The sequence below is a fragment of the Sylvia atricapilla genome, chromosome 19, assembly GCF_009819655.1.
Source record: "Sylvia atricapilla isolate bSylAtr1 chromosome 19, bSylAtr1.pri, whole genome shotgun sequence".
Taxonomy (NCBI): domain Eukaryota; kingdom Metazoa; phylum Chordata; class Aves; order Passeriformes; family Sylviidae; genus Sylvia; species Sylvia atricapilla.
This window is the reverse complement of record NC_089158.1, coordinates 9,684,914-9,696,912: the sequence shown is the minus strand read 5'-3', so window position 1 is coordinate 9,696,912 and position 11,999 is coordinate 9,684,914. Positions and strand designations below refer to the sequence as shown.

The 11,999-nt window shown below is 49.3% G+C and overlaps 1 protein-coding gene across 2 annotated transcripts; it reads left to right on the top strand.

The window, feature by feature from the left end:
• The first annotated feature begins 294 nt into the window (after positions 1-294).
• On the top strand, positions 295-10,204 carry RBM18 (RNA binding motif protein 18). Of its 2 annotated transcripts, XM_066332939.1 has the most exons (5): positions 295-468; positions 5,825-5,951; positions 6,487-6,573; positions 8,185-8,270; positions 9,592-10,204. In XM_066332939.1, exons 1-5 carry the CDS (start codon positions 356-358, stop codon positions 9,749-9,751), a joined length of 573 nt encoding a protein of 190 aa, XP_066189036.1. In that variant the 5' UTR covers positions 295-355; the 3' UTR covers positions 9,752-10,204. The 2 variants fall into 2 exon arrangements, with proteins under 2 accessions (XP_066189036.1, XP_066189037.1); XM_066332940.1 differs by lacking the exon at positions 6,487-6,573.
• The last annotated feature ends 1,795 nt before the right edge of the window (positions 10,205-11,999 follow it).

Sequence of the window (11,999 nt, the reverse complement as noted above, 5' to 3'; positions counted from 1 at the left end):
AGCGGGGCCCGGAGAGAGCGGGGCCCGGGGCCCGGAGAGAGCGGGGCCCGGGGCACAGAGAGAGCGGGGCACGGAGAGAGCGGGGCCCGGAGAGAGCGGGGCCCGGAGAGAGCGGGGCCCGGCCACGGAGAGAGCGGGGCCCGGGGCACGGAGAGAGCGGCCCTCGGGGCACGGAGAGAGCGGGGCCCGGAGAGAGCGGGGCCCGGGGCACGGAGAGAGCGGGGCACGGAGAGAGCGGGGCCCGGAGAGAGCGGGGCACGGAGAGAGCGGGGCCCGGCCACGGAGAGAGCGGCCCTCGGGGTACGGAGAGAGCGGCCCCCCGGCGGCCCCACCGCCGCCCTCCCTCCTCACGGCCATGGAGCCGGGCCGCCAGGCGCTGCCGCTGGAGAACGCCTCCATCCTCTCCGAGGGCGCGCTGCAGGACGGGCACCGCCTGTGGATCGGTAACCTGGACCCCAAGATCACCGAGTGAGTGACCGCGCGGTACCGGCGCCATCCGCTCCCTGCCGAGTCCCGCCCCGGACGGGGCCGTGTTCCCGCAGCAGCACCGGGCGCTCCCGGGGGCTGCCGCATCGCCCTGCCCGGGGCTGGCCCCGGCACCGCCCGAGCACCGCCCGGCCTCCGGTGCCGTCGGGGCTGCCCGCTGCCCGGCAGGCCGCACAGGCTGTGTAAGCCCTGGCGGTGGCCCTCTGGAGCAGATCTGCGCTCTGAGGAGCAGCCGGTGCCTGCTGCGGGCAGGGAATCGCTGCAGCCTGGGTGTGTGTGTGGGGGGTGTTCTCCACAGACCGAGGAGTCGGGGAACTCCTGCCAACAGCACCTCCTGAAGCATCGCTGGGGGCTGAAAACATCCCTGTTCTCTAAAGTAGGGAAATGTAGAATGTCAGGCTGGAGAATTTCAGGGTACAGATGGTAAAAACAAGGCACAGCCCTGCGTGTTGTATGTACCCCGAGCGGCTGGGATCTGTAGGGAAATGAGGGCGGGCAGGGGAGATCTGACAGTCAGGCGTCTGTCTCAAACAACAGCCGTGCTCTGGTGTTTTGGTGTGATTTAAGCAGGGAGTGGCTGCAGCAAGGCACGGTGAGGAGGTGGGAGCGATGGGGCTGGCTGCTGTGGTGGGTAAATGCACGAATCAAATGTGTGTGTGAGCATTCCGTGTTTTCCCCAGGCTATGGATAATTACCTCCCGGGCAAACATAACATTTGAACAGCTAAATTGTCGAGAGAATATGATGTGCTGTCCAATATTTGGATAGGGTGCTGTGAAATCACTAGGTTGTATGAAACGGAAGGCAAACCAAAACAAATTGTGCTTCACACACTCATAACAAACAAGCATTTTTGATTAACTATTGTGTGTGCCTGTCGTGGAATATACTTTTTCTTCCTGGTTCTTTTTGTGTGTGTGCAGGTGCTGGGGTTTTTATTCTAAGTGCGGTTCATCTGAACAGAGAGGCTCCCTAATAGCCTCTAAATGGAATCATTAATGCATTGTGATTTCAGCCATTCAGCTTTGGGAGGTTTCTGCATTAATTACCACGTCTATCCCACAGCTCTGTGGCTGTGGTTTGTCCACATTCACTGACCACGTGAAATTAGATGTAGGAATTCTTGAGTGTTGTTGGCTGGGTCCTCAGGGATTCAGGAACTGGGTTAGTGTGAGGGCAGGAGTGGAGGGGAGTGTGCCTTGGATCCTTCACTTCAGGGTGGTCCTCAGTGGTGTTAAAGACCCTTTCAGTGTAGGTTGTTCCTTTTAATGTTGGCCAGATAAGTCATAGGTTTATATGGCACAAAATTTACTGTTTTCATCAGGTGCATGAAGTGAGTTTGGTGATTTCTCCAGGGTTCTCAAACCTAGAGTGCATTCCATGCTCCTGAATGTTTCGTTTGCCCAGTGATGAGTGACAGTGCTTGCTGCTTATTTCAGGCTTTATACTTCTGTGTCTTGCATTTTGTTTTGCTTTGAAATGGCTCTTCTCTCCTGCAAATAATGTCTCCCCATTTCCTTGTGAACAAAAGAAGAGGAAGCTCCTTTTAGCACATTGTCAACGTAGAGAAAGTGTGTGGTCAGTAAGTTTCTATAAATCATCTTGACCCTTATTCTCTCCTGCTAAGGGCTTACATCTCTAGTTCTGGTTGTTCCTCTGAATTATTCCTCTTGAGGATACTACTCACATGACTAAATCAAACCCCTGAAAGCTAAATGTTTCTGCATTTGCTGCCGTTATCTGTTTTTTAAAGAGTCGCCTTTGTTATTCCTATGTCGGGTTTGTTTAAGGCAGAGTAAGGTTGATTGAGTTGTTGGCAGAGTTAATAAGTGGTTGTGACACTCTGGAGCAGAAATGAGATCAGAAAGTCTTGAATCAATCCAAGACTTCCATTTAAAGAGCAAACTACAGCTGCAGTCAAGTGCTGGGGAGTTAAAAGGTAATGTACACATTGGAGCACAAGCTGCAGGAGCAGGCATTTATAAATGTAGGGCTGCCCACAAATTGCAGGCTGGGAGCTGATGCTTTTGGGAGGTTATTGCACACACAGAGTGTGACTCAGCTGGGGGTGCTGCCGTGCCCTGTGCACTGGGTTATCAGCTGGCCATTCCTCCTTGCTGGTTTGTGGGTGACTTCTCTTATGCAGCATCCTTCAAGCCCTGTCTGCCTGTGGGAGCAGGTGGCGTGGGGAGTCTCCTGAGCGTGTTCTCAGCAGCTGGAAGGAGGACAGCTGGCACCAGGGGACCTCACAGCTGCTTGTGGCATAGGATGGTGTCTCCAGGCGCTCTGGAAGCTGTGAGCTCCCTGCCCTGGGATGGCAGCAGGTGGTTCTTCCTCGTGGTTTGGTGTCACCACCGTCACCGTTCCCCAGCTGCACGGCAGGGCAGGGGATGTGCTGTGTGCTCTCATCACCCCTCAGTGCTCCCACCCCATGGGGCAAAACCCACCTCCGGGTGGCAGGTGGGCTGGAATCACCTCCTCTGCCCCTTGCTGTCCCTTTTCAGCAGGCAGAGATTTCATTTTCAGCTCTCTGCCCTCGCGCGATCTGTTTTCCCGGAGCCTTTCAACGCCCATTCATTTTCCCTGGCCGTGAAGTAGCAGGGTGTTCGACTTCCTCAGCCGTTGTGCTGCTTGTCGAGGATCCCACCTCGATGAGTCTCACCTAGAAAACAATGTGTGTGCCCCAGTTGTTGTCACAGACCCCCGCTGGCTCCCGGTGGGGCAGAATTCCTCGCAATAATAGGTTTAGCATGTGGCCCGGTCCCGGCGCGGGATCCTTGGGACAGCATTGTTCAGAGGAAGCCTTGCCTGCGTCTGAATAGCGCTCGGGGTGCCAGGAGGAAGAGAGGAGGAAAAGGAAACGGGGGAGCTGCAGGTTTTGTCTCGCATTCACATCAGATGACAGGAAGTGGAGATGGAGGTTGGCCGCGGATCTGCGGGGCCGCGGCCGTGCCAACGGCTTCCAAGCTCTGGGTGAGCCACCTTGTTGCCATAGTAAAGCTTTTGACATCTTCTCAGCTTGTTATTTTTTTTGTTTTACATCTTCTCAGCTTTTTTTTTTTCATTAGCCTTCAGGTTTTCCATGATAGTCGTCTTCTTCTGTACCTCTTGGCCTGAAGGACTGCTTGTCAAGTTACTGTTCATGCCCTCAGTGTTTTAACGATAGCAAACCATAATCACAGCTTAAAACATTAATTATACAGGATTTCTGAGCTGTTCCATGGAGAGGAGGTGACCTGCAGCTGTAACGGTTGGAGAAAGGATTCTAAATGAAATAGATGACATAAGTTGCTTCTAGGCTGTTGGTGAAAACTGTTTTAAAGAAGCAACTATCACCTCACTGCAGAGAAAGTGTTATTTGGATACAGATGCTCTCAGAAAAAAAAAATCAAGACTCCCCAAAGAATTTGTTTTGGCAAAGCAGCTGCAGGGTTTTTTAGTGCAGAACTCAGGGAGAATGCTCCTTGCCCTTCCCCTGGGTCTGTAATGGCCAGAAGGGGAGCAGCATCCTGGTGGTAAGGACTTTATTTCCATCCTGCTGAAATTCCGGGGGCTTTCTGTAGCAGTGTGTTTACAGAAACAAACCTGAGGTGCGTTTACATATTTTTGGAGGCTCTGGAAGTCCACCATGTGGAGTTTTTTATACATTCACGTCTCCAAAGTCAGCGTTTTCACTGGTACATCTGTGTCTGCTTGTTGGAAGCGTGAGGTGGTGAAATCTGGCTACTGTGTAATCAGCTCCTTTTCTTCACCCTGCTCTTTTCAGCTCCCCTTGCTTTTCAGAGCAGAGTCGGAGAGCTCATAGGCTTCTTGGAAGACCGTACACTTCATCTGTATTCCAAAGGATGTAGGAAGCCTTCCATAATCAATGACAATGTGTGTGTTCCCCTGGGGGGTGGCTTGGCCCCTGTGCACTGCTCGTCTGTGCACACGCTGCACCTTCACCTCTTTAAAAGTGCACATCCTGAATGTCCACCGTGACCCATCCTGTGGGATGACTCACGTTCCTGGAACTTTCTTGCCTGGCTTCTCTGAGGCTTAACAAAGGGCTGAGGGCCTTTTCAGACATCCTATCAGGCTTTATTAGGAAAAATGTTGTCTGCCCTTCCCATCTGGACAGTCCCTGGTGCACTTGGCTGTCTTGGGCCACTGCTGACAGTTCATGTGTGGACATGGGAGGTTTCCTCTGGTGCCTGGTGTTATCCTGGTTGGCTCTCTGAGCACTGAGTGGTGTTGCCTTAAGCACTGGAAATTTGGGTGGCTTGCTAACAAACACTGTACAGCTGCCCGGGGAGATGAGTCCCTGACTAAGACACACTTATTAAACACTTAAATAATTCTTAAATGTCAGGGATGGGGTCAGGCAGTGAAGGAGCAGTGAGTGTCACTTTTCTCCTAGGTCAGCCAGTGTTGTTAAACACTTCAATCCCAGGCAACCAAAAAAAAAAAAGCTGCAAAGAACTTTCAGGATTAGATGTGGCCTGTACAGCATATGTGCTGCTTGTTTTAAGTTGCTCAATACACCAGATACTAAGCAGACTGGCTTTCCCCAGTTTTATTGGAAACAGCACGCTCCCCACTGGATGGCAGGAAGATAATTGGCTAAAAAAGTGTCTGACTTCCATGAACATGTCACTGAAAAGCTGTCTGAACCAGAAGCACTGGCAGATTTAGGCTGGATGATACTGAGGGCTGGCTGGTGCCTTTTTTATTGAGGTCTGCTGGCAGTTCCTGGCTGCAGGTTGTTCTGTTTATTCTTCTGTCTTCCTGCAGCCCCATCTTTTCCAGACAGGTGTCTGTGTGCCCTGTGTCAGAGCACTGGCACTGGTTGGCACAGGGAGGGGTAGGTTTGTTCTGAGACAGGGAGGGCAGCAGGAGGAGCAGGATCCTGTGGGATGCAGGCTGCTGTGAGCTCAGAGAGCTTGTGCTGGGAGAGGAGCACAAGGGATGGAGCTTCAGGTGGTCACATCAGGGCTGGAGACAGGGGGACAGGAGGACTCCTACTTAATTAGGAGTGATTTAGTGAAGCAGGAGGCAGAGCCCTCCCAAACCCCTTGGGAGCCGTTGCATAATTGTCCAAAAGGCAGCTATTAATAGATCTGTGTGCCCTTCAGCTGGCACTGCTGGGAGGGAGCTGTGTGCCTGGGGCTTTTGGAGAGTCACTGGTAAATGCTGCTCAGAGCTGTGGATGCTGCACAGGGCACCCACCAAACCTGCAGGGATTTGGGAATCTGTGTGTGACACAGCTGAATGTGTTGTTACTGAGGGTGAGGGGTGCGTGCATCTTCTCACTGTCAGTGGGATGAAACATGTCATAAATGTTTTCTCTTCCCTTCAGATATCACCTCCTCAAACTCCTTCAGAAGTTTGGCAAAGTGAAGCAATTTGACTTTCTCTTCCACAAGTCTGGTGCTCTGGAAGGGCAGCCCAGGGGTTACTGTTTTGTCAACTTTGAAACCAAGCAGGTAAGTTGCTTTTTATCTGAAGTTATAAAACACTGACTTCGTTCCCATTTTTTTTTTTTAATGCTAATTCAAAACTACACCAGGAAAGGATAAATTCAGTACTTTGTCTACACAAACCCACAGATTCTAACAGCTCTGTCACAGCCACTTTGTGATTGCTCCTGGAAGTAGAAATGGTGATTTCCTTTCTCCTCTGCTGTCTTTTTCTAAATCCTGCTTTTTAATGCTAACCATAAAGGACCAGTTCTTTGCAGCTGGTGGTGAGGATGTCAGAACATCCCCAACACTGTGCACTACCTCTAAAAAATGATTCACAGCGAGGTGGAGCAGCAAGGCAGATAAAGTCTGGTTACTGGGAGCCTTCCAAAGGTATCCCTGAGCTGGGATACAGCGGGATAAGGCGTTCTGTGCTGTCACTGAGCCGTGCTTGCAGCAGGCTGAATAACAAAGAAAAAAAAAAAAAAAAGGGCTCTTTGCATGTGAGTGGGTTTTGACTAAAGGCTTGGTTTGTTTATGGAGTTGTCTTCCTGTGCAGGAAGCAGAGAAGGCGATCCAGTGTCTCAATGGGAAGCTGGCCCTTTCCAAGAAACTGGTGGTGCGGTGGGCACACGCACAAGTCAAGGTGAGCTGCCTGCTGGGAAGAGGAATTGCTTTTAAAATTTGCAAAATTTGAAAAACTTCCTTGTTTCAAAGCCTTCTTAATCAAGGCAGTCCTGAGCTGGCAAAATAATTTCAGTCTGTTCTAGGAAATGACTTGGGGAGTTGATGTTTATGATGTACAGCTTCTCCTGTCTCCCCAAAGTGTGCTGGGTTAGCTGTGAGTGAGGACAGGCCCTTTCACCTGGGGTTCTTTGGGAGGGGGTTTCTGCTCAGAGCAGTGTGAACGGATTACTTCTATAAATGCCCATGTTTCAGCTTTTCCCAAACTTAGTGAGTAATTGGCTGGAAGTCTGAATCCTTCCCCTTGTGGTTTTTTTGCATAGGAGAGGTATGGAAATTCCCAATTACCGGTTGCTGTGTTACTTTGTTCCACTTCTGAAAGCACTTATGTGGCAGCAGCTCTAATTAGTTTTGACTTTAAAGTAACATACTCTGCATCTAAGCTAAATATCCTTTTATTCCTTGCTCCATCTCATAAACAATCAAGTTTTTAAGATTGACTTAGGCAGCACCTTCTAGAACATCATTTTAATTTTTTTTTAAATTCTTGTCTTGTTTCTCCTACAGTTATTTACTATCTTGTATTTGATAAAGCAATTTATTTTGAGTGCCTTTCTTTGCAAGATAAACAGATTTTGGGGGAGGCAGAGAGGAGATGCTTGTTGCTCTTTTCCTGTTGGTAGTTTTCTTTTAGTTGATTATCCTCCCAGCAGCTTTCTGCTTTATCTTATCAACTATATTACTGGGTCTGTTTTGGATGCTTAAAAAAGGGTTCCTGAGGAATGATCAGGCCACAGAAGGAGTCTGAGCTGGAGGAGTGAGTGTCTGCCCAGCTGCTGGAAAGGAACATGGATAAATAATCACCTTGCTTCACGTGGCATTTTCCAATCCCTGAATGGAAAGACTTAACGGCACAAAACTTTGGCTTATTGTAACAAGGGTTTGTCTTAGACAAGGCCAGCGTGGTGGGCAGCAGCTCTGGGATGAGTGGCCAGGGCTCATCAGACACTGTGGGTTTGAGCAGCTCTGCTGAAAAACAAACCTGACTCCGTGCCAAACGAAATAAGGAAGCAGAACACTGCAAATAGTTCAGTTGCCCACAGAGATGACAGACTCACAAGCTGCCTTCTGCAGAAAGGAGGTGGTTCCTAACTGATCTTTTTTTATTTTATTTTTTTTTTCCCCATCTTTTCTCCCAGGAGGGCCCAGTTGTGTGCTTGGGCTACCTTCTGGCTCTGCACATCAAGAGCACAGCAAACAGCACAGTAGTTACCTTCAAATTTCCCATCTGTGCTTCCTGCCTCATGTAGAGGGGAACAAGAAGTGACAGGATAAGGCTGAAGGATCCACAGTACAATGCACATAACTGTTCAGTGTCCAGCCTGCATTCCTTGTTGGTACTAACCAAATATTGTGGTTGGGATTTGTTTCAGTGTTTGGCCACCAAAATCTTTCCTAGCAAAAGCTCCACAAAACCCGAGGCGATGTTAATCCAGCTTTGAAAGTCCGTCTGTGGGAAATGTTTCTTTGGTCCTAATTGCGGCTGACTCAGTCCTTGGTCTCTTGCTTGCAGAGATATGATCACAATAAAAATGAGAAGATCCTTCCAATCAGTCTGGAGCCATCTTCCAGCACGGAGCCACCCCAGTCCAACCTAAGGTAGGAGTTGGGTTGGGTGAGAGGTGACCCAGGGAATGACAGGGAACCAACTTCTTCCATGTCAGTAAGACTCAGAGTTGTTGGCATTGTTTGTGATAAAAATCTAGCACAGCAAAAAAAGCTGTTTTTTGAGAGGGCAATGCCTGTGAAGTCACTCAGTTGATGTGGGACGCTTCAGACTGGAAGTTTATTTTCTAACATGCAAAGCCAGTGGTAGTGGGAAGGGAATGAGTGAGGTGGGGAGTTGGGAATGTGTAGTCCTCCAGTTCCTTTGGCCAGAATCTCTGTACTTCATGTCAATTGGGTTTTTACTGGACTAATCTGGTTCAGCAAAATGCTTATGAGCAAGAAGTTCTACAGTAGTGGCAAAAGATGAAAACAAAGTCACAGGTAGTACTCCACATAAAACGATTTTTTTTTTTTTTTGCCAGTGGTTTTTTGCCTATAGATCTTGTCTGTGGTTAAATTCTCCAACCACTGCATTTACCTAAAGCACATAGCTGCTTTACTAATTCACAGTTTGTTTGAAAGGGTGTGTGGTTTTCCTCTGTGTTCTGTCAGTGGAACCCTGCGAGGAACCAGGACCAGATTAATGGATTTGCCCAGAAATAAAATCCTGGAATTCAGAAGTAACAGGATAGGAAGTAAAGAGCAGAGGGGGTTTGAGTCATGCAGATTGTTAACTGCAAGAGTGGCACAAAGGGGTTGTTCTAGTGAGGATGGATGGTGCAAGAAGCCACAGTGGGGAAGGGAACATTCCTCCCCGTCCATCCCCAGTGGAGGAGAGTGAATAACAAAAGTCCTAGGAATTTGGGGTGTAACCTAGGATAGCTTCTCCCTTTGGGATAAACCCTGCTAATGCTGAAATAATGTTTCTTCCTGACCTAATTAGAGTCTGGGGTTTTCCCATCCCGAGCGGGCTGTAGCTGGGAGGAAGTCTGGCTTTCATTTCTCTGCTGTTCCCAGCAGTCTGCTCTGAGCTCTGCTCTCTGCACATGCTCAGACCTCCTGAAATGACATCATTTCACATGAAGAGTAGGAGGCCTGGTCGTGTTCTTGTCTCACTCCTCAAGAAAGGGCTCAGTAGGTGCAGGGGCCATTATTTTGGGGTGCTGAGGTGTCTCTTGGAGGAGCAAGCCCATGCTGTTGAATTGCAGCAGTGCAGGCTCTGGGCTGTGCATTCCTGCCTCGCTGTGGATGCAGCACTGGGGGCTCCTCATGCAGGGAGGATTCACAGATGTCAGCACAATCTCTGGATTTCTGTAGTTGGATTTCATGCTAAGATCGAGCTCAATTTCCCTTCTGCTTTTTCTCTTTCCAGTGTCAGTGCAAAAATAAAGGCCATCGAAGCCAAGCTGAAAATGATGGCAGAAAATCCAGACGCAGAATACCCTGCAGCACCTGTTTATTCTTACTTCAAACCACCGGATAAGAAAAGGACTACTCCTTACTCCAGAGCTGCCTGGAAATCCAGAAGATGATGCTTATGAATGGATGATGGTAGCAAGAAACACTGCTTTGTAATACCTGGAGTCCTCCAGTGCTTTTGTACTTTTGTAGGGTGGGAAGGACGGTGCCACCTGAGCAGGGCACAGCCCTGTGTCACACCTGAGGGTCTGCAGGCTGCTGCCTGTGCTGCTCACAGCTGAAGGCTGTTCAGAGAAATAGGTTCCCTTCAAAGCCAATGATGAACACACAGGCAACCTCTCGTTAGTGTGCATTCATTAGCCAGATTAGAAACAGTAACCAGCCTTTCGGAGTAAAGCACATCCAAAAATACTCCATTTAACTGATTACTTTCTAAAGTATTTTTGAACGAAATGTATTCCAATTCATGTTTTGATGGAAGGGGAAGCACTTGGTTTTGATTAACGTGCTGTAGTTATAATGGAAAAAAAAACTTTTTCATCTCAATAAAGCTAATTTTAAATAGATCTTGCAACACCTTTAGTAACTGTGCATGCAATATTTTATATGCACCGAAGCCAATTGATTTTGCATTTTGATTTGCACACTCTACAATTATACTTTATGGTATGGTAATGGCACAGCACAGGTATTTTCAGTGTCATTTAGGCTGTAGGTGTGTGCCTGCGTGCAGGAATTAGTGTATTTACACCCCACTGAGGTCTGTGCTGTGCCCTGAGCTTTGGTGTTTGTGTTCAGTGATCCCTGGGGGTGGCAGCTCCTCATGAGCCAGATGTGGCAGTGTGAGGGTCACTGCAGCCCCTGAGACATCTGCCAAGCCATGAACTTGGTGTTTGCCCCCTGCCAGCTGTGGTTTCCACGGGCTGGTAGAGGTGGTCAGCTGCCTCTTGGTGTGAGGTGGCACCGGTGTTTGTGGTGAACTGGGACTGCCCCACGGGCCAAATCCACAGATCTGATGGAAGGCATTGCCCTGGAGCATCTCATCTGCAGCACCTTTTCCCCCTAAATGTCTGCAGAATAGAAATCTGAGGAAAAAAAATGTTTTCTGGCAGCATTTTCTCCTTTGTGCACACAGTGCTGTGACTGCATGTGCCAGCGGGATGTCAGAGAACTCGTGCTTGGGTCCAGGTGACACTGGTCTGATTTTCCCTCCCCAGTCCTGTCAGACCTCGTTGGTCACTCTTGAGCTGCTCCCCCAAACTGGTTGATGGTGGTCTCAAACAGGAGGAGGAAAACAATCTGGAAAAAGCCCCGGTGTGTGCAGGCAGGAGTTGCTCAGTGGCACAGCCCAGGGAGGTTTATTCCTGCAGCAGCAGCACACCTCCCTGCAGGCAGAGCTCTCTTCCTGCTGCTGAACCGAGCACCTGGAACGGAGCCCTGCCTGTCTGTGGTGGAGGATTGTTGAAAGCCTCGATTGTTCCAAAGTACCTCTCGTGCTGTTAATGTTTGTTTCCTAGTTTTTGGGTACCTGAGTAGAGGGAGAAGTGGTATTCTTGGGAGTTTGGACCCCTCTGAATGTCAGTGACACCCATTTGCATTCCTCTGTGAACAGCCTGTGTTTGTTTCCTGCGTGCTCTAACGTTTGTAGCTTTTCCAGCTCTGTATCTGCCTTGTTTACAACAGCTCTGAGTTCTGCTCCTCTTAGGAATTTCGAAGATACCTGGTTTCAAATGGCTGTGTGGCCGTGCTCCCACCACAATCATACTTTGATATTTATTTGTATTTCAATACAATTTGTTGAAGTTCTTACAGCTCTAAATAAACATTTAAAATGCATGTTTTCCTCCAGGAAAGCCGAGGGTGGCAAGCAGGAAGTGAGTGAGGGTGGTAAATGCTTGGCATCAGCCGAAGTCCACTGACAGAACCCGGGTACAATAGCATCAGTCTTTTTCTTTTTTTTTCTTTTTCTTTTTTTTTTTATTTATTATTTCTTTGCACTGCCACGGTGGCTAACAGAAGTGCCTTGTGTGTGGCTAGGCCAGCCCCAGACCTGGAGGAGCTTTATTGCAGGTCTGTGCTCGTGTCGGTCATTCCTGCTGCCGCCAGCCTGGTGCCAGCACTGGGAGTGCAGCGAGCCCAGAGTTCTAACCCTGGAGCTGGGAGGAGGGAAATGCTCAGAAATGGGGTGGGTTTTTTGTGTGCATCAACTGTAGGACTTTGCCTAAGACCGTGGTGAAAGATTTGAAGAGCACCGGGGAGCGTGGATCACTGCGGCCACGCTGGAGCCGTAAGTGGGGAGGTTGGCAGCTGCTGGTGGGAAGGAGAGCTGGGCTTGGCTCCCCTGAAGAGGAATTGGGCTGT